The 21,342-nt window shown below is 32.6% G+C and overlaps 2 protein-coding genes across 3 annotated transcripts in view; one reads left to right on the top strand and one right to left on the bottom strand.

Moving 5' to 3' along the window:
- Positions 1–690: 690 nt before the first annotated feature.
- LOC146532593 (uncharacterized) overlaps positions 691–21,342 on the top strand; it is a 29,916-nt gene continuing 9,264 nt past the window's right edge. For both annotated transcript variants that reach the window (XM_085196540.1, XM_085196539.1), the window contains exons 1-7: positions 691–1,032; positions 11,888–12,068; positions 13,899–13,960; positions 14,121–14,288; positions 14,369–15,351; positions 15,508–15,676; positions 20,053–21,292. In XM_085196540.1, coding sequence (XP_085052666.1) covers positions 767–1,032; positions 11,888–12,068; positions 13,899–13,960; positions 14,121–14,288; positions 14,369–15,351; positions 15,508–15,676; positions 20,053–21,292 — 3,069 coding nt within the window. In that variant the 5' untranslated portion in view covers positions 691–766. The remainder of the gene's footprint in view (positions 1,033–11,887; positions 12,069–13,898; positions 13,961–14,120; positions 14,289–14,368; positions 15,352–15,507; positions 15,677–20,052; positions 21,293–21,342) is intronic.
- On the bottom strand, positions 5,384–10,135 carry LOC146532594 (uncharacterized). Its single transcript, XM_085196541.1, has 4 exons — positions 9,618–10,135; positions 8,238–8,413; positions 6,737–6,903; positions 5,384–6,135 (listed from the first exon to the last, which is right to left on the bottom strand). The coding sequence occupies exons 1-4, from the start codon at positions 9,784–9,786 to the stop codon at positions 5,940–5,942; spliced, it is 708 nt and encodes a 235-aa protein (XP_085052667.1). The 5' UTR covers positions 9,787–10,135; the 3' UTR covers positions 5,384–5,939.

The raw sequence follows: 21,342 nt of genomic DNA, 5'->3' as shown, positions 1-21,342 counted from the left end.
ATTGATATTTGTCTGACAGTTGGCAGTAGTTCAGTCGTACGCTATCGCCGCTCGCAAGCCACTTGGCAGCTGCTCTGCAACCTGTCAGCGCGGAAATTATAGCTTTAATTAGTAGATATGGTGCTCGTGGCTTCTGTTAATGAAATATGCTTTTAACTAATTAAGATAAGGTACTAATAAAACTGGCGTTATCAAATCATTGTTAATTTGTTGATCTATATATATAAAATCGAAAGGTCACTCACTCATCACGAAATCTCAAAAACTACATGTGTTAGGAATCTCAAATTTTGCATAGGAGTTACTTATAGGACGTAGGTGCTCGCTAAGACGGGAATTTGCAATATTCGACTTCTAAGGGGTTGTTTTTGGGGTCGAAAGTTTGTATGAAACTTCGTTACAACAAATGCTAGGAGTCACAAATTTTGCATAGACGTCACTAGGACGTAGCCATGAAGACAGAAATTAATAATAACATAGTTCACGCGCGTGAAACCGCGAGCGGGCCGCTAGTATAAAATAATGTTAAACGTATACCTACTTATAGCAGAATATTAATAATAATTGAAAATAAATCCTTATAAAAATACTAAAAATTAGATGTTAGAATATATATTAAACAACGTAATTTTTGTTACAGATTCGAGTTTTATTATAGCAACAGAGAGCGTGTAGTCCGTGCGTAGTGCCCAGTACTCGCGGTGGATGGTGGTAGGGCGGCGGGGATGGCGCGGAGCGGCGGGCGGGCGGCGCCGCGGTGATCGCGATGCGCGCGCTGGCCGTGCTGGCCGCGCTGGCCGCGCTGGCGCTGGCGCTGGTGGCGGCGGCACGGGAGCTGCGCGTGCTGCAGGCGGACGCGCGCACCGCCTTCTACGTGGCGATCGCCGCGCCGCCCTCGGCCGCCGCCGCGGTGGCCGCCTTCAACCGCACGCTCACCGACGTGTCCCGGAACTACCTGGCCGGGGATTCCCCACTGTATCTGCGCAACATCACGTTGCATCCGTTGTATATAGAGCTTCCAGAAGATGAAAGGTAATTTATTTTGTTTAATATAGATAGGGTTAGTGTCAAGGCACTTTATTCGCTATTTTGATAGCTATTAATTATTGTTTAAGTAATTTCATAATCATTTATTTTAATAAAGATTATAAGTCATTTTATAGAAGAACAGATTCTTTTTATTTATACAGATTCCTTGTATTAAACATTAAACATCAAAGCTTTCAAGGTTTTTCGAGAAATCGTTGCTAAAAATATGATAATAGAATTCAGTCAAACCTTAGTGAGGAAGTGAGGCGAGTAAATCCTCCCATTAAGAGGAAATGTCTTTTGTACTACAATTTAACCTTAATTGGCTGTAACTGACTAGGAAGTTTTCCTTTTACAAATGAAAAGCTGTGAAAGAAAATCGTATTTGGTCGTATTTTTTATATTTTATTAAAATTGGTAAAAAAACCTGGCACTTTATCTTATTAAATTTACACATTATAAAAAAATAAAATAAAATAAGCTATTAATAGTAACTAGTAATATTTTGATTGGTCTTGGTCTTAGGGATATGAATTACTAAAAGAATAGCTAACGACAGATATGAAAAAAGCAGATTGAAATAAAAAAAGGTACACAAATAAAGTGTGTGCCGAGAAATTTTCCTTTTAACTGACATCAAACAAGAAAATTTTAAAATTAACCTACCTTCTGCATTTAACCATATTTTATTATGAAAATGTTCCATCATTTCTTTTTATTTTTATATTTAGAATATTTTCTACATTTTAGATATTTATTTTGCTACACTTTATATTAATTTCATAGAACATAATATAAAATTTAAAACAAAGTAGTTTCGAGTTTTGCAAAACTAAAAAAAAATTTGAATGAATTTCTACTTTACTACTAACTTACTAACTTTACTGATAATGTCCTACAACTATAAACCACAGTGACTTAGCCCTCTGGAGTCCAACGGTATGCAAAGCAGTTGCCTAATGAGTTCTATTCTTCACAGTCTTGATTAATAAGTTCATTAAAAATAGTTCAATAATACTTAGTATTTTATAAATTATATTACTTTGTCCGTAATAGATATATTTTTAACAGTTTCACGCTATATCTCGCACACAGAGAGAGAGGGATTCTAGTCTTAAAACACTCTGTTTTCCATTTTATGTTGAATTCTCTCATACCCAAATATTAAGAAATGAAAATATGAAATAATTTATTTCCTGGGGTGGGAATCAAACATAGAACCTTTCACGTTCCCCTCCGTCACGACTGGCCTCATAATAGACATATTCACATTTATCACGTTTTATAAATATAATAGATTTATATATATTCAGATTACCTTATACAAAATAAAATATAATTTAACTTTCATTGTAATGTTATTTTACTTGCACTTGTTACATTAAATTATTGCTGTAGTCTGTTTAAGCTCGCATTCTAGTTCCATATTACCTAATAAATTGTACCATGTTAATAAGCTAGAAAATTTAACTCTGGAGCTTCTAATAGCTTCATGAAACGGATAATATTGAATTAAAGTTGAAATACTGAAAACCCTCCCATATCAAACCAGTTCTCACCCATCAAAAACAATTATTAAAAATACTTATATAAAAGAGTTTTAGTTCTAGAGTTATTTTAACAGAACATACAAGTTAACTGTATATGCCTAGACGAGTAATACCTGCCATTAGCCTGCACTTACCTATCTTCATTAGACATGCAATCTCTTGGACATAACTCTGCGTAATAGATAATTAGTACTTTATACCCACATTATATTGGTCTATCTGTATGTGCATTTGATATGTTTAAGTAAAACCTTAAATTATTAATATTCTTCTTTAGGACGCTTCTTTGTGTATACTGTTAAAACATTATCTTCTTCTTCTTCTTACTGGCATTAATCCCGGCTATTACCAGGGTCAGCCTTCCTACTCAACCTACTTCACTTTGCAGGGTCTTTTGCGTCCTAGGTGGTTAGACCATTGGGTCTCATGTATCACAACATCCAACCAGCGCTTCCTTTGGCGTCTGGGAGGTCGCGCTCTAGGAACTGATATAGCAAGGCAGTGTATATATAATCTTCTAAAAATCTAGTTACTCCATATATATAATAAATCAAAAATAATAAAACTCCTACCAATTAAAAGAGACATACTACACATAAAGTTACTTAAACTCTATTTCTAGTTTGCCATTATCTGTGAACACCCTCTATTTGTCGTGTTCCGTAATTCCAGGAATCCACAACGCCTATACATTACGTGGAATAATTGAAGCTACACTTGCATTATCAATAGCTTGCGATATCAGCGCCGAAGCTATTGTTCGTGTAGCTTAATTATACAGCAATTTGAATGTTGAATTATCGTAAATTAGGTTTGTTTATATTATTTACCAATTTGCCTAATGTTAAGTTAAGTAAATTTTAAGCTCTTTTGTTTCTCTTCTCTTTGGTTTATACTTCATCAAATATTTGCTAAGATTGTTAATTGTGGAAAATTTGGTTAATTTTTACCCAACTGCGTAAGGAGAAAGAGGGTAATGAGTTTTTTTATCATTTAAACAAACATAAGGCTCTCATTCTCATTAAGTGCTCTCATTCAATGAATAAATAAGTAAATATTGATATAATGATTCATATTGTCTATTTCACAAAAGCTGGTAATAGTTTTAATTTTCAATATTCTATTTACATACAAAATGGCTTACTAATTCTGTCATTGTTAATATTGTGCTAAAAAACAGACAAACGTGATGGTTGTGGGTTCGATCTCCATTCGGGGGTTTCCAGTTTCAGAAAAAAATATAATTTGTATATATTATGTGAAATAAGCATAACGCTAACAACTATACAATGTACCTATTCCTTTTTGCCTCATTGCTTATTAAAATATAATATTCATAATATAGGAATATTCCTATATTATATATAACAGAATATTAAGTAACAGAATATTTAACCTTTGTATACTTTAAAGGATTATAGGGGCGTTGCATAACGATGAGCCTTAAGCGCATTGCTGATGGCGCTTAATTGAAATGGTAGTAAGCTTTCGGCCTACAGAAATAATGTTTATAATATAGTTGTCATATTATGTATTTACTAGTATATTAATAAAAGATTTTTTTTTATTTCACCCGTGATAATCTAAATAGCCTTTTAATAATAATAATATTAAGAAGAAAGAAGAAAGTTGGATCAAGTACCGGATACAGAAGGCAGTTTTACTTGAGACGGCACGTATTGTGCGGCGGTTCCTCTCTCTGGAGCCCTAGCCACCGATGGCTTGGACCCTTGTCCCGCCCTCGGAAGAGTGGTTTTTTTATATTTTTAAATGTATCTTTTTTATAATAATTTATATTTAAAAATGTAAAATTGATTCACTAATTTAATAAAAGTATATTCTGTGATATTAAATTCATAAAATTTGCATTTTAAATAAATAATATATATAGAAACAATTATATCTACAAAAACTAAGTAAATCAAAATTAAAAATCCCCATCGTTCCCCATTTTCTGCTGAAATCTAGAGGCTTTGCTTGTTGAGTGACAAAACTCTTTACGCCGCCCTTTGAATCAATACCAGAGCGAAGAAATGAAAATGTAAACAAATATTTCACTTCCTCGAGTGGGCGTCGAACCCTCAACCGTCGCGTTGTGCCGCTGCGTTAAGACGGCCTCAAGGTATAGATTACTAAAGTATCTTTTGTATCTATCTATATAGATTAGTATTGTTATATGAATTTATATGAAGTTAAATAACATTAAATTAATTAAGGCTGCTTTTACGATATGTAAAGTATCAATTATAGTTTCAGAACTATATACCAAGTAGAAGTTATTTACACTTCGGATCCTTTGAGCTAGAGCTGGTCTTAAAGCAACTTTATTCTGCTTATAAGTTAATCTCAGGTATTCCAAGTGAAACTTATAGGTAAACTTAATGTTTGCAATTTCATGGAATATAAGCAGTCAATATCAATCGTTGGATTTAGAAATAGATTTTTCTTTTCTCTTTTTAGCTTCATGCGGTATCTCGCCCATAGCATGGTAGGAAGAGGCAAACTAGTGTTAAGACAATTTTGGAGGCATTGTGTGTTGAGTGGCGGAACTAAACACTGCGCTTTGCCTAGACACCGGAGTGATGAGATGAAAATATAAATATAAATAAATATTTAATTTAAAATTCACACCCTTGTTAGCTGTGCCCTTGCGTCATTACTGACCTCAATCTATATTATAATATTCATATAAAATCAACCCGACAACTAAAAGTCGTTTACATTTCAAATGACGGCAATTTATCATGCCTTTTCGGCAATCCCTATCTAGTCGTAAAACCTGCGGCGACAATTAAACACAGTCATCTTTAAGTCGTTTTAATATGAATCACCATTTGATCTTATGAATCATTATTCCATTCCATTCCATTGAATAAAATAACTATTTCGAATTTTAATTATTATTGGAAAAACAATTTTTTTTCTAACTAAACTAATTTCAAACAACTTTGTTTTATTAAAAACAACCGATGTTTCTTATACAACTTTCAATAGTCCTAAGTAATAGTATTAATAATTATAATAATTTTAATTTATATGTATGTGGTTTTAATATAATAATTAATGAATAATTTAATATTATTTTATGTCTAAGTAAAATTTATTTAATAATTTATAAAAATAAAATTACAGATACACATAACACAACTTTTTCCTTTTTAAACTTACCATAAAGTAAGAAAAGCTATTAGTATTCATAGTATGCATAAGAACAAATTCTTGCCTCTTATAATAAGAATGTTAATTTCGAAGTGTTATAACAACTTCGCTATATAATCTTAAAAGATCTTCGCAACTACAATAAAAGAGAATTTCCAAGATTTTGAGGGATATTTCATATTTCTAAATATCGTTTATAGCTTATTCGACTCTTGCCGCGAATATTTTCAAGTTTTCTGTGCTAGTATTAAAGTTGATATTGCACTGATCCCCAAACTCCTTGTATGGAACTTCGTAGATGGATTCCATATCTGCCTTTTCGGCGGAGCGCTGAGCTGATGCGCTTGTGAATATTCCTCCTGTTACATTGAGACCTTCCTCTTTTGCTAACAATTTTCTGAAAGTTATATTTTATTATTATATTTTTTATATTTAGAAAAGTAAGGTAAGATAAAAAAATACATATATAGAAATTATGTTTATATGTTTAGTAGGTATAGAAAATGTGTAATTGCAGAAACAAAACGTGGATATATTTTTGTTCTGCTTCACGATATATAACCGCATGTAGCAAGGTAGGCAAAGGGAGCCTAATGTGAAGACACTCCGCTCTCCACTTCCTGTGTTGATTGACGGAACTCAACGCCGCGTACTTGCCGGAACTTTGTCTCGGCACCAGAGAGAAGTGATGAAACATTTATTATTTTATATCATCGAATGGGAATCGAACTCTCAACTGGCCTTATGTGTTGTTGGTTGGTTTAATGAAGCTTGTTTCTTTATACCTGTCCCACAAATCATGAAAATGAGAACAAATAAGGCATGTTAATAGAGATATCAGTAACCAATATATTATATTTTATTATTATTCTTTTTAGAATACTTTTCCTGGATTTAATATTTTTCAATTTACGTAGGCACTTTAGTTAGGTCCAACCTGTTAAAGGTATTTTTTTGTATTGGTCTTTAAAGCAAAAAAATAAAAAAGGACATCTTACCTACATTTAAGGAGCTCGACGGCCACTCCAAGGCCACGATACTCTGTAGATACGGAGAGGCCAGCTCCCATGAGATATTTACTCACGTCGTACTTGTCGTAAATCGCTGTCACTTTCATAGCCTCGCTAAACATACACAGCGATAGCAAGCCTGCTTGCGTTTTAGGCTGTTAAATAAGAAAATAAATACACTTCAACGATATCTCTTTATCATATTATATCTACTTACATTTTTTGTTTTTACTTATGATGTGTGTTATAATATTTTTATTCATTTTTTATACATGTTTATACATTTAGCTATATGTTTAAGGATGTTGTCCTAAAACGTTATAAACTATTGTCTTACACAAAAGATTCAAATCATTGATAAAGATAAAAGAGGTCAGAGGTCGTAAGGATACAAGCGTGCGACTGTAAACGCGACAAGTTATGGGATCGATTCTTGCTCGTAGAAATGAAATCCCTCACTCAACACCCAATGCCTCCAGAATGTGGCAGAAAGTGGGGAACACAAATGTCTTAATGGAAATAAAGTACCTTAACACTAGGTTCCCAGGTTCTCTCTGCCTACCCTGCTATGAAAGAACTTAGCAGAAACAAAAACGCAACAACTTTATCTAAAGTTACACTTGACTGAGAAATAAGAAAAATAAATGCAGTTGTAGCAACACTAAAGTACATTTATTGATGATTCAATATCAAGTATATTTTCTAATAAATTCACCGTAAATTGATACATCTCTTACTAAGTGAGAGGGAGGAATTTGAAATTGTGTTTTGCTGTCATGAAATCCTTAACAAAAATAAAACAATAATAAAACTATTAGGAAAAGAAAACGTCTTATATCATCTACATACAAATGCTGTGCTGGAACAGGGTGATAATTTATGGCATTTTCGTGCAAAGAATTTCTATACTGCCATGGATTGCACAAGATCCTATTTTGCAAATTTATGAGAAGGCGATGTTTTTTGAATATTAGTCCTTACAATACTTTACTTGTTATTATACTTTCTTATATAAAAAATTAAAAGGATTTTTAAATCGTATAAAATAATATTTTTTTAAATATTAATATGTTTCCACTCGTATAATATAACCGGAAATTTTTGATACGTCTTGTCTAATGTAAAAAAAACATCATTATCTATTTTGATATCAATTTTATAAACGTTTACGATGCTTCTTTAATCATTTTGAACGGTTATATAGAGGGAACCTGGGAACCTTTTATGAAGACACTTTGTTCTCCATTAAGATACTTCCATTCCCCACTTTTTGCCCAATTCTTGAGGCCTTGCGTGTTGACTCTCGGAACTATATGCTGCGCTTTACCTCGTTACCCGAGCGTGGCAATGAAAATACTAAATATTTCATTCTCCAGAGTGTAACCCAAAACCGTCGAGTTTACAGTCACATGCTTGTGCCCTGCGCCATAATTCCCTTGATATATTTAATTAATATAAATATATTTTAATTACAATTACAATAGATTACCGGTTTGTGCTCAACGAAGTGTCCCTTCTCCTGTGGCATACATAAGTTCACCCCTACAAGGGTACGCTCTGTACCTTCGCTGTCTAAAAGGAAACATGCCAGGCTCATTTTCAATTTCACTATAGACGTCCATAAGACGCGGTACTCTTCTATCGCTTGTGGGTCCTCCGCCGTACCTGACAATTTCAAAGACATTAATTAATTATCCCCGCGCCTATATAATTTCAGATAAATGGCTCCCCTTCTGAGAATCAATTTGTGATATTGAATTCTGAATTCAATTTTGATTCATTAAATGTATTCATAGTAGTAAAGTAGATTTATATTATTTTAAGTATTATCAGTTACTATTGTAATAACGCCAAATTCGAAAGTATAATTTACTTATTTTTTTAGCTTAATTTTGTATCCCACACATAGCAGGGGGGTAGTCAGAGAGAACCTTAGAACTTAGTTTTAAGATACTTCCTTCCCATTAAGATATTTTCATTCTCCATATTCCACTGAATTATGGGCAGGCATGCGTGTTGAGTGGCGGAACACAACGCTGCTCTAAATCCATTCACATTAAAATCAGAACTTCCACTAAACTAAAGTATAAACTGATAATTATTTTTTAAAAAATAAACTTGTCATCAGCTTTTTGATGTTCTACTATTTGACTATTTAAACTAGAAACTAAATTCTCCTTAAGTCTTTAATCTCTTTGGGTAACTATGAGCTCGGTTCGGGATTTCGGGATTAATGCCAGTGACCTCGGATCCATGATAACACATATTATCCATTAAACATAAACAGTAAATGCCAGACTTGTTTTTTTTTCGAAATTAGCCACTCAAAATTAATTATTTATTAAATCAAAAGATTTTTAAGTATTTAATAACAAATAAAACAACCCCTAAAAGTCCGCAAGTTTGATTAGTTGCCCAAAAGTTTTACTTTTTCTATATTAAAAGGGAGGAAAATGATATAACAGGATGGTTACTTGTGGTAACATAATTGAGGGGCTGGAGTTCTTAGCGAATTTTCTTAACGACTTGGAATTTTCTTGCGTGGAGCTCGACAACATTAGATGGGATTTAGTTAATTGCAAAAAATATTTACATCACGAACAGGGTGGGTGTCCAACAAGATTAATGCTTAACATCTGGCGTATAATGTCTTAGATGTGCCCGAATATATTTCAACCATGGAGAAATGTTAAATTGAAAAATATATATTATTATGTATTTTTTAAGGTCTTATTTACCTTTGTGGAGTTTTGCGTGTTTTATTTTATGCTAATTTCCTTATAATAAAACATAAATATATTATTCCCTTTTAATATGTTCAAAACTTGTTCAAAACAAATTACTTAATATAGATATATCTTTATCTTACCGGCTGTGGTCCACCATACATCTTCTCGTATGTAATTTCCCAACATAAATTCAATTGCGGTAGGCCATAGATCCTCTGGAATATCTTCTATTACAAATGACAGCGTCTTCCCATCTTCAGTTATTCTCTCGAACTTTCCCCAAGTCTTGGGATATTCACGGGAAGCCATCCTTTTATATTGGTAACGCGTAGAGGCTTTTAAGTCTTTAAATTTTTAGTCTATTCTTCAACTGTAAATATCTTGAATTGAAGCTAAAACGTGTGTGCGGCGTGGTTTTGTTTCATTACAACTACATTTAATGTATTGGTTTGTGATATGCGACTGGTATATATTATGAGGATTCTATTTCGCATTCTAGAGGAGTAGGGGTGAACTAATTAATTAATATAAATTAAATTAATAAAAGATTTAAATATTTAATACGTTTAAAAGGAAATAGTAATAAGGTCATAATGTCATGTCATAATTCCAATTTAATTACTACAGGCGTGTATTAGATATATTTTTTTCATTTTACTTGATGAAATAAGAGAGAGATTGATTAAAAAAATATACACGTTGAGTAGAGAATTTCCTACGGTCTGTTCGCCGTTGCCAGTATCGCACTAAACCGAAATCGTTTTTAAGTCATATTATCAAAAAGCCTTAAATAATAATTACTCTTAAAAATAAATATAATCAAAGAAATGAAACAGCCTGTATACGCTGGTACAACGTAAAAAGATCAATGCAAAGTATCGTGATCCTTGTTAATGATCCTCTGCTACGATTGTGGTTATGTTTAAGTACAGTATACTATTGTGTTACAGTAGCAAACAGGTACTTTTTATTAATAACTGTATAGTGTTTACCTGATATATAAAATTAGCTTCACGCTGTATCCCGCACAGAAGGGTAGGTAGAGGAGAGCTAGTGTTAAAACTCTCCACTTTTTATCATATTCTAGAGGCGTGCTGAGTGACTAAACGCCGCGCCTTGTAATAATAAAGTGAAAAAATATAAATACTTAAAATATTATTTTAAATTTTTACAATTGTTAAAGCGTACTTCATATATAGTGGGACAAAACAACTATATACAAGTTTAAATTTCAGTGTTCATTTTACTTAGTAGTTATTTGTTTCTTTTTTTTTATTAAAGAACCTACTGACTGAAATTTTGATTGTTTGTTGAGTGATAGAACTTAACGGCCAGCTTTGTCTACAAAAGTGGGGATATCGAACCCACAACCATCGTTATTTATTTCGCCAAGTTTTACTCTAATTTACTATTTCTGTTTAAATGTTTTAATATAAAAAAATCTTGTAAAAATTGAGCAGATATATTATATACAGCACTAGCTAGCGTTAGCGTACACATATTAATGTTTGTATATAAACAAATTTAATTTACTTTATACAGTACTTTAAAATATCAAATAATATATATTCGGATTCAATCGAAAATCTCTTTTTTAAATAGAACAGGGCTTATAAAAATCATTACTTTGATTTGATCTGTATGGAAACGTTTAATAATATTATTTTGCAAAATACACTTAAGAATAGTCCCCTCGAGAACGTTAAGAATAGTCCCCTAGAGAACTTGATGCTATCCTTCTCATATCGTTCATATTCCGTATGTAGTTGTACTCAAGGCTGCGGTGCATTAAATATATTTTACATGTAAATATTTTTGACGAGATGAAAATGTTAAAGTTTCTGAAAATAAAATAGCCAGAGAGAGTCCTTAGTCCTTAGTCCACCTTAGTGTTGAAACACTCTGATCTCTAATATTAACACACTAGCTAAGTATACACGGATTGCCCGCTTAAACTTACTGTTGTATTGTAGTCAAATTATAAACATCTTTTATAAAAATGTTGACGTTTGCGTTATTTTGATGTAGAGCAATGGCACTGCAATGTTTCATCTTAAATAGTTCAATAGTTTTTGCATTAAAGTTGAACAAATATCCTATCTCATAAACTTTTATTTAATTTATAATATTAGTCTTATCCAGAATAAGAAAATGAAAATAACTTTAAATATTATTAATTTAAAGTTAAAGATTATTTTTTACCTAACAGCGCATCGCAAAGTAAAGTAATGTGTTTATTTCTGTGTATGTACGCAAATATGTATGTATGTATGTTTGTTTCTATGTGTGTTCCTCTCCTGCAATTCCCAAGGAATATATTCGGCTACATAATTTCACCTTTATTCAGTGGTTGGTCCTACCAGTTACTTAGTTAAATAATTGTATATAACATATTATACGATGATTGCAGGTTCAACACCCGCGTATTGGAGCAAACGTGCGCGGCATTCGACAGGCGGCGCGTGGCTGCTCTCCTGGTCTGCGGTGGCGGGCCGGCCGCCGCTGCCATGGTGTCGACAGCCGCGCGCGCAGGAGTCCCCGTCGTGCGCGCCTCCCCCTCCCACGTGCATCTGTCTTATACTATTGCTAATGTGAGTGAAATGTTTTAATGGTATTAAATATGAAATTCAATATATATATATTTTAATAATAATACAGTTTTTTTTTTAATTGACAATATATGTATTAAATATAAGATTAAATTGGGGCATGCAAGGACACAAGTGTCTGACTGTAAACTTGACAGGTTCTGGGCTCGATTGCCAGTCGAGGAAATGAAATATTTAATTTTTGCATTTCTTTGTTCTGATGTCGAGGCAAAGCGCGGCGTTGATTTACGCCACTCAACACGCAATGCCTCCAGAATTTGGCGGAAAATGAGGAGTCGAGTGTCTTAACACTAGGTTCCCTCTATCTACCATATACGGGATACAATGTGAAGTGATTATATTTTGTTAATGCTGTATCTATATAATAATAATCATTTACTAATTAGTAGAGTTATTATCACAAAGATAAAAGAAAGTATAATATAAATAGCTTTGAAGAACGTTTTCCAATTCTTATAATACCTAAGTTAACAAGACCTAAGGTCATCTCGACATCTAGATAATAATGAGAGCCCTCGCCTTAACGCTGTCTCAGCGATTCATTTGAAAAATGTTTATAATAATATTCAGCAGTTTCTGCAAAATCTGAACATTATTTAATAAATATATTTTTAATTTACATATTTTTTTTAAACACGTCGGTTGTTGGTTCCTGCAATTGGGGAACTAATTTATCTACATTTCTAACTCTCCTCTCTGGCAAGGAAAAAACAAGACGTTATATAACTTAATATGCAAAACTGAAAAAAATAACTTTTTTTTAGTAGTACGCGTGTATTAGAACGATTTTTTTTACAAAAAATACTAGAAAAAATATCACATCCACGAGGATTGCGGATTTGATTCCACTTAACAACTGCTGAACACTATATAAAAGCTGAAAGCTTTGGATTCCAAATCCATTTTCATCAATAACGAAAGCGTATCTCGTGAGTGAAATTCGTCGACATATATGTACATATGTAGATCAATCACTACATAAATATTTTTTCTTATACATTGTTTGCCTAAAGTTTTTTTTATTAATATTTCTGTTTTCATTTCTTCGCTCTGGAGTCAAGACAAAACGCGGGTTTGAGTTTCGCTACTCAACATGCAAAGCCTCCAGAATTCTGTGAAAAGCTTGAAGCGGAATGTCTTTCTAGGCTTCCTCTGCCTGCTATATGCGGGAAGCTAAAAAAAATTTTATATATAGTTTTGCTAAGTAAGCAATTATAATATCATTACTTTGTAAACAGAGTAACTTATCACTACCAAATGTTGAAAGTAGATTTAAGCATAACTTTCGTTTTTTCCATGAAAGTATACACACATTTATGTAAAATATTGTATAGTAATAAATTTCTAATATTAAAGTGTGTTCAATGTGTAAATGTTAAAGCTAGAGGGTTTTATATTATAAGATAAAAGTAAAAGATTCAAAAAGCACTCGTAAACTTACGTAACATATAATATCATCCTTAATAAATACTTCAATGTTGATATTTCGTAATATCGTAAAGTTGAAATCGTTATTGCATAAATAAAAGAAGGCCCCGAGACGAATTACTTCACAAAAGGAAACGATCAAATAAGAAATAGCATTCGAACGCGTAAAATAAAACAGATTTCCGGAGTGGATGGAAGATTTTTTAACAATTTGCTCGTACATTTCACATTTCTTTCATCGTAATTTTAGCCTCGTCGGTGCAAAATGATGGTCATTTATAACCCACTTCAGCAACGATTATACGGCGACGTGAACTAATAATGACGTTGTTATAAAAATACTGTTTTATTTTTATACACTAAACTTTGTGTTCATTTTAACAGGAACTGCTGCCTTTAGAGATCCGTTTGGAGATAACTGCTAGAGAAACATTGCATGCATTAAGGTTTGTTTATTATTTTTAATTTACTTTTATAATTAATCTAATATTCTTGTTTCTTATAGTTGAAAGTGCATAGTAAATAAGTTAAGCACTATATATGCATATTTAATAGATTTTTACTTCCCTAAAAGCTATCTATATGTAGTAGTATCTTTTTCAACAGGGCCACACTACTGCACACCCATTGGCATTCATACACTCTACTTGCCGAGGAAGATATACATTTAACGTTATCTCTGAGAAAAGATCTGTCTTCAATACTTACCACTCAACCACTTAATCCTAAATGGCTTTCGCTTCCTGCCAAGTACACTCGCCGTGCAATTTTCAGGTAGGTCACATCATAAACAATTCAAAACATAAAATGATAAATGTTTGGTCTATATTATTAATTTAAATATATTTTGGCAGGCGTCTTGCTGAGGTTTCTAGGCTAACTCGGGGTGTCGTCGTCTTGATATGCGACATACATTACGCTAAGCTTGTGATGGATGAAGCTAAACGACTTAACATGCTCGAAGGACATTTTTTTTGGATATGGATCGACGCTTCTAGCGAGTTTGATGTCTTCCATAATATTAGTAATCGAACAAATAATATAGAAGACACTGATCAGGAATTTGAAAAGCTTAGAAATAAGAAAGAAGCATTTGTTGGTGATGATGATTTTGAGCGTCGAAAGCGAAATGATGCAGACAATAATTCTATACAAAGTGGTGAAACTCCGAGCGTTAAGGAAGATTTCAGTCAGATCGCCAATGATGTTATAATTAGGAAAAATAATTCGTATTTTAGAAGTAGTGAAAAGAAAACATTTTTTCGTCGTGTCATAAGAAATACAAATAAATATGAAACGCACATAAGTAACAAATTATTATATATAAATTTTAGTCAATCGTATAATGGTAGTCAAAATATTAGTGAAGAAAGTGTTAGAAATTATAATGTAAATAAAAAAGGCGTTGAAACTTCTAAAATCGAAAACAATTCAATTGAGAAGGAAAACAAATCCTTTCTGGATAGAAATAAGAGTAGACAGACTAGCTCTAGTAAGTTAAAAAATGAATCATTTAATAAATATGTAAATAGTATAAATGTAAAGGAATTTTATGAAACTAAAGATAATATAGTGTCCGATGAAAAAATTGTAAGTAGTATTGATAGCACAGATTTAAGAGATACTTTATTATTTTCAAGTGATATTAGTGATTTCATAATGAATCCCACGGTGCATACTTCTACAATGACTAATGTAGACGATAGAAACAAAAATGATAATGAATATATGGAACTAGATGATGAACCTATTAAAAAAGTAAACGATAATATAACAGCTATATTCAACTCGTTACCTGTCGGTTTATTGGCCTTACATCCACAGCCAATGAAAATTGGTAAGTATTACATTTTTTAACCCGGCTTTTGCTTTTGATAAACGAAAGAAATTAAAGTTTAAATTATATTTAATAATTTTTTTTAAAAATACTTGTGTTACTAAAAAAAAATATTTAAATTATGATATTTTTTTAATATAATTCAAAATAATATAGACGAAGTCTTCGCGCGGGCGGCAGTAGAAATGATGGTAGGTGCCCTACGTCGCGTACTCCGGGCCTGTGATGCATGGTCAGCTCAGGCGCAGTTTTTTAGTGACGCAACCGCTTCATGTTGGGATGAACCTAGTGATGCTGCTTCGGACTTTTCTATGGAATTTGTAAGGTATATATGTTATTTTTTTACTTTCATGTTGTATCCCGCATATAGAAGGGTAGAGAACTTAGTGTTAAGACACTACGTTCTGCCCAATTCTTGATGCATTGCGTATTGAGTGGCTCAACGCTGCGCTTTGCTTAATAAATAAATAATAATTCGCGTTAAAAGTCTCACAATTTTCTGTTCTACTAAGAAAAAATTCTTTTCGATGTGCATTTTTTTAATTTTTCGAAATTTAGAATTCATTGTCATTCCACATACATGCAAGGAAATAATGATTATATATTTTGTAGTGAGTGAAATTTGTAATGTGTAATGTTTTAAAAGTGTCCTTTTAGTTGATATTTTTCAAGATAAGCAAACATTTTACGACCGTGTGATTAATTCATTGGTTTTTATAAAAAAAAAAACTAATATCCCGCCGCTGTGACTGATTACGTCTCTCGTAATAAATCTTTTCGTGATATAGTTATAATGGATTTTTTTGTGTAAGAAAACATTAATGGTCCGATTTGTGAATTATTTCATATCTTTATAATAAAAATTATATAATGTATTGAAAATAAATTTCAAAAGCTTGAAGTCTAATACAATTGAATTGTTTATAAGTGCATACTAAATCATTTTCACTGAAATCCTATCACATTCGAACAAAGACAATAGACTAGAGAATAGAATGGTAACAAGCGTGGAGCATCATCATAAAAGCAAATTGACTCGCCAGTCCGAGAACGGCACGAGATTACTTTTACGTCCCTCTATCTAAAAGGCGAAGGTTGGTATGTTTATATCTGAACAGTATTACGTTGCCTTGAAACGACTTGCGATAATATATGTAGTGATACTACAAACTGCACTCCTTTGTTCACAAATAGAAGACAAGTAAAAAAAAACAATGAAAATAATTGATAAAGCAAGAATACAATTTACAAGAATATCAATTCTCATTTAGTAAATTAAAAGCTGTCTGTTTAGACGTATTTTGTAACAATTTCATTAAAAGCTAAATCTGAAGTTCTGCTCAAATTGTACTTGACCCATGATATTTCGGAATACGGGTCACAATTTACAAACAATACTCTATTTAGTTCTAGAAAGGTTTTTAGTGCTGGGTCCGTTTCATAGTTTTTTTGCTATTTCATTCATTTAATACTCTCTGAGCATTCATTTATTTTTGTAACACCGGAAATTGTTGGGGATTCAACTTTTGAACTTCTTATATGATAATATTTGATAAAGACTTCTTCGAGAAGCTTAATAAATCTAATATAATAGATTAAAATATTATTTTTGAATATAATACCAAATCTAATGATTTCTGGCATCCAATTTCATCGCTATCTGTCTTCCCCAATTCTATAAATCTTAATACTGGCTATCTCTAAGTGTCACACTCAGTGCATACATGCAGTCTATGACAACTTAACTAGATCCGACAGTTCCAAGGCGCTTACTTGAAGTAAAACATTATTCAACTTTAGATTTCAAACATTCGAGAAACAGCAAAATTATACAATAAGGTTGTTTAAGTGTATTTTTTAATAATTTGTGGTCAAAATGCTTTTTATTCTTAAAAAATATATTAAATAAACCAGCTTCACGCTTTATCCCGCACACCCACCTACAATCCTGAGAGATTGTATGTTGATTTGTGCTTCCCCTAACCATTCTACATTATTATTAGGTGACTTGTTTCTCAGTCCCTCACAAGATAAAATATGCAAAAGGGTTGTTTGTCCCAAACAAAAGTTTAACTCTGTTATGTATTTACCGACTATACCACACAATGTTGTTTCTTGGAAATAATATAATTGCGAAATATGAGTAAAGTTGATTTATGAATTGTGAATGAGAATGAAAGCTCATATAGAAAAGTGAATACGTACAAAGTACTTTAGTTTGACAGATTTTAAATGTAATATTGACTTGTTTATTCGCCATAATAGAAAGAACAGAACAGAACAGACTTGTTTATTACTATTTTATAGCAATATGATGAACCAACTTCCATGCAAAATTATATATTTAGAGGTACGATAGGTTGTAAATTCGAATCTTAATAAAATATTTAATATTTACCTTTTCCTTGCTCTGGTAACGAGGGAAAGTGCGGCGTTGAGTCCCGCCACTCAACACGAAAGTGGGGAACGGAATTGTCTTAACACTAAGTGTCTAGGTTCCTTCTGCCCACCGAAATGTAAAAATTTAAATATTGAAATGCAGGTCTACATAATTTTTATATTTTCTTCGATTGAAAGTGGAACCTAGAACCATTTCGTATATACATATAAAATATTTTTTTAATTGTACTATAGTGAAATATATTTTTGTTATATTCTTTAAAGACTATACTTACTACTCTCTCTCTACCTCTATACTTTAAGTGTTAAAATTACTTGAAAGAAAGGAAATGGTCGATTTATTTGAATTGTTTTTGCATATTCTTTTGTAAGAAAATCATGAATTTTTTCGCTTGACCTATCAAATCGGGGACTACGAGGAACGCGGCTATTGGGGCGTTATTTAATAAAATACGTGTCCTGAATGTCGCCCCTTATATATCATAATTCGGTCGTTTGATAATAGAATCCTAAAAGCCTGAAGGCAGATCACTATTTACAAGTGTGTAACTTTGTAAGTATGCTTAGCTTAAACTTAAAAAGTTTTAAACGTAGAAAATAGAATATACAAAATATTTAAGTGTATAACTTTACACTCTCTTTCTTTGAGGCCAGTCGTGGCGCAGGTACACAAGTGTATGGCTGGGTTGTGGGTTCGATCCCCACTCGATGAAACTAAATATTTATTTAAATAAATATTTTCATTTCTTTACTCTGGTGTCGAGGCATAACGCGGCGTTGAGATCCGCTCAACTCAACAATACCTGCAGAACTCGGTGGAAAACGGCTTATAATCTTAATATTAGGTTCTCTGTGCCTACCCTGCTGCGTGCGGTCAAAATCATAACCTTTCTTTATACTTCGCCGTAGTCGGGTAAAAAATCAATTTGAACCATAAATACTGAAAAAATAAGAGATTTATTTCTGAATTCATGAGCCAAATTAAGAAAATAAAATTCATATTACAAAAATATTACCAAGTAACCCTAAAGTGGCGAATAAAAAATTCTACTAAAGACCAAATATCGATCGTCGTTGAAATATTTTTCCGTGGTTGACGCCTTAATGTCTTGGTGACATATAACTAATTGAGTCTTTCGCACTCACTGGCAGTTAAATTAGTTTCTGCTAAAAGTTTTCCCGTTTGTTATAAACACGCTGTTAACTACAATTTTGCTGGATTTGCAATATTCAGTTAATAAATTTAGTTTAGTATACAATTTACAGGCTTTAAATGCCTAATGGTATTTACCTTCGTAAGTGTCCTTTATAAAAAAACTTGTCTACATCAGACCTCAATATAAATATGTATGTTTGTAGATTTTTAAGCACTTTTTAATGTATTATAATTATAAATAGCTATATGTATTAATTTTTGTTACCTAATTTGGATATAAATAAATAATAATTATAAATATAACAAAGTTATTTTTGGGTAAAATCCAACTCGATCACATTAACATAAATCAGCCGGAACTACGGAAGCAAGTTTTGGCCGACAGCCAGACTATGCATGATGAGTCAGCGAAATGATGCCCTTCCATTGACATGACTTGGAGCGGATACTTTCCTTTTTGTTAGTCACAAAATAAGGGCATCTATGTAGGTCAGGTCAATAGTAAAGTCGTTTTTATCTACTCTTAAACTCATTTATCGTGTCGACGCCTATCATTTTAATTACAGCCTTCGTTCTCTTAGTAACAAATGTATTAGAATTTCAAGGCGCTACGAAGAATTCTCTTTGTATGCAGATGCAATCAATGACTTTAGAACAAGCGAATAAGCTGGGAACGCTATATGTACACTCTTTCTACCGTGTCTAGCTTGATAGTGATTAAAATTGACCCTGAGCAGTGGCTAAGGTCAATGTTATTACACTAAAGAAAAAGTTATAGGGGGGTTATGAACTTGAATTAAAAATAATAATAATAAAAAAAAACATAAATATAAATATATTTTAACTTATTTATGTTTTCCATCAATTATTATAAAAAAAATGATACGTGTTTATTACTGTTAGGTATAAAACAATGTAAGAAAAAGCTTAGAAATAAAATATAGAGAAATTATAAAAAATCTATTTGAAACACAATAATTTATCATCTCATCATGATACAGTCAGTGTGAGATTAGGTTTCTTTGTCTTCTCTGAAATAAGGAAAAAAGAATGAAGTGAAAAATAATAATGAAACTTAATCTAACTAAACATCTAATATATTAATATTCTAAGGGATAATTATTAACATAAGTATTATATTTCAGACAAATGCGCAAATCTGCAACTGCTGCACTTGCTGGTACCACGGAAAACTCTGAGCGCTCTTTAATAGCTACTTTTTCCTTTCTTAATTTGATATTAAATCCTGCTGGTGGAAACAAATGGAGACAAGTAGGCAGTGTCGTAGGCCGTAATGTGAGATTACACACAATTGTATGGCCAGGAGGACGTCTTGTTGCACACGGCCAGTCATCTGGCGCACGCACTATTTTCCGTATAGTCACTGCTTTAGCTCCACCTTTTGTAATGGAAGGTGAACTTGACGAAGATGGCCAATGTTTACGAGGCTTATTATGTCATCGACCACAAACATCAGATCGAGATAATTTGACCCTCGTTTTTAATGTATTGGAAAGGGAGAGTGATCAAGAAGCGGACGATTTCTTTTTTCCCACTTCTAGGCCTACTACGCTTTGGAAAATGGCTTCTCACTGCTGCTATGGTCTGGCCATGGACCTATTGGAAAATATCGCACAAGAATTAGAGTTTGATTTTCATTTGTATATTGTAGAGGATGGCTTTTATGGGTCGAGAAAGTTAGTGAAACCCTTTAGAAGAATAAATGATTATAACCATATGGATTATGAATTCTGGTCTAATGGAATAAATATTGACATGAAGGACAAAAATACAGACAATGAAAAACATAAAGCTAAAAATTCATATACAAATTATGAAGATTCACGCCAGGACCCTGCAAAGTGGGATGGCATTGTTGGTGATTTAGTCTCTGGAGCCGCCCACATGTCATTTGCAGCTCTTAGCGTATCATCCGCAAGAGCAGAAGTAATAGATTTCAGTCAGCCATATTTTTTTAGCGGCATATCCATTCTATCAGCTCCAAATCAAAGGCCTGATATACCATTATTGGCATTTTTGTTACCCTTTTCACCGGAACTATGGATAGCTATATTTACGTCACTTAACGTGACCGCAATTGCTGTTGCGATATACGAATGGCTATCTCCTTTTGGGCTTAATCCATGGGGACGGCAACGGTCAAAGAATTTTAGTATCTCCAGTGCGTTATGGGTTATGTGGGGCCTGTTATGTGGACATTTAGTCGCATTTAAAGCTCCTAAGAGTTGGCCTAATAAGTTCCTCATAAATGTTTGGGGTGGCTTTTCTGTGATATTTGTCGCCAGTTACACTGCCAATATTGCTGCTCTTATAGCTGGTTTATTTTTTCACAATGCAGTTGACGACTATCAAGGGCGAAGTAATGTAAGTATTCCACATTTTGTCTATAATAATTTAATGAATAACTATTAAAA

This window comes from Heliconius melpomene, chromosome 13, assembly GCF_056956725.1.
Source record: "Heliconius melpomene rosina isolate 202511_hmr_F chromosome 13, ASM5695672v1, whole genome shotgun sequence".
NCBI classification, from domain to species: Eukaryota; Metazoa; Arthropoda; class Insecta; order Lepidoptera; family Nymphalidae; genus Heliconius; species Heliconius melpomene.
The sequence above is the reverse complement of the archived record's forward strand: the minus strand, read 5'-3'. Positions and strand labels throughout refer to the sequence as shown.

Bases quoted from the DNA above. Each gene is read 5' to 3' on its own strand.
- LOC146532594 (XM_085196541.1), bottom strand. From the start codon at position 9,786: ATGGCTTCCCGTGAATATCCCAAGACTTGGGGAAAGTTCGAGAGAATA. The intron at 8,414-9,617 runs GTAAGATAAAGA...TGAAATTGTCAG, and splicing joins TGTATGGTGGACCACAGCCG to GTACGGCGGAGGACCCACAA. The intron at 6,136-6,736 runs GTAAGATGTCCT...TATAACTTTCAG, and splicing joins GTCGAGCTCCTTAAATGTAG to AAAATTGTTAGCAAAAGAGG.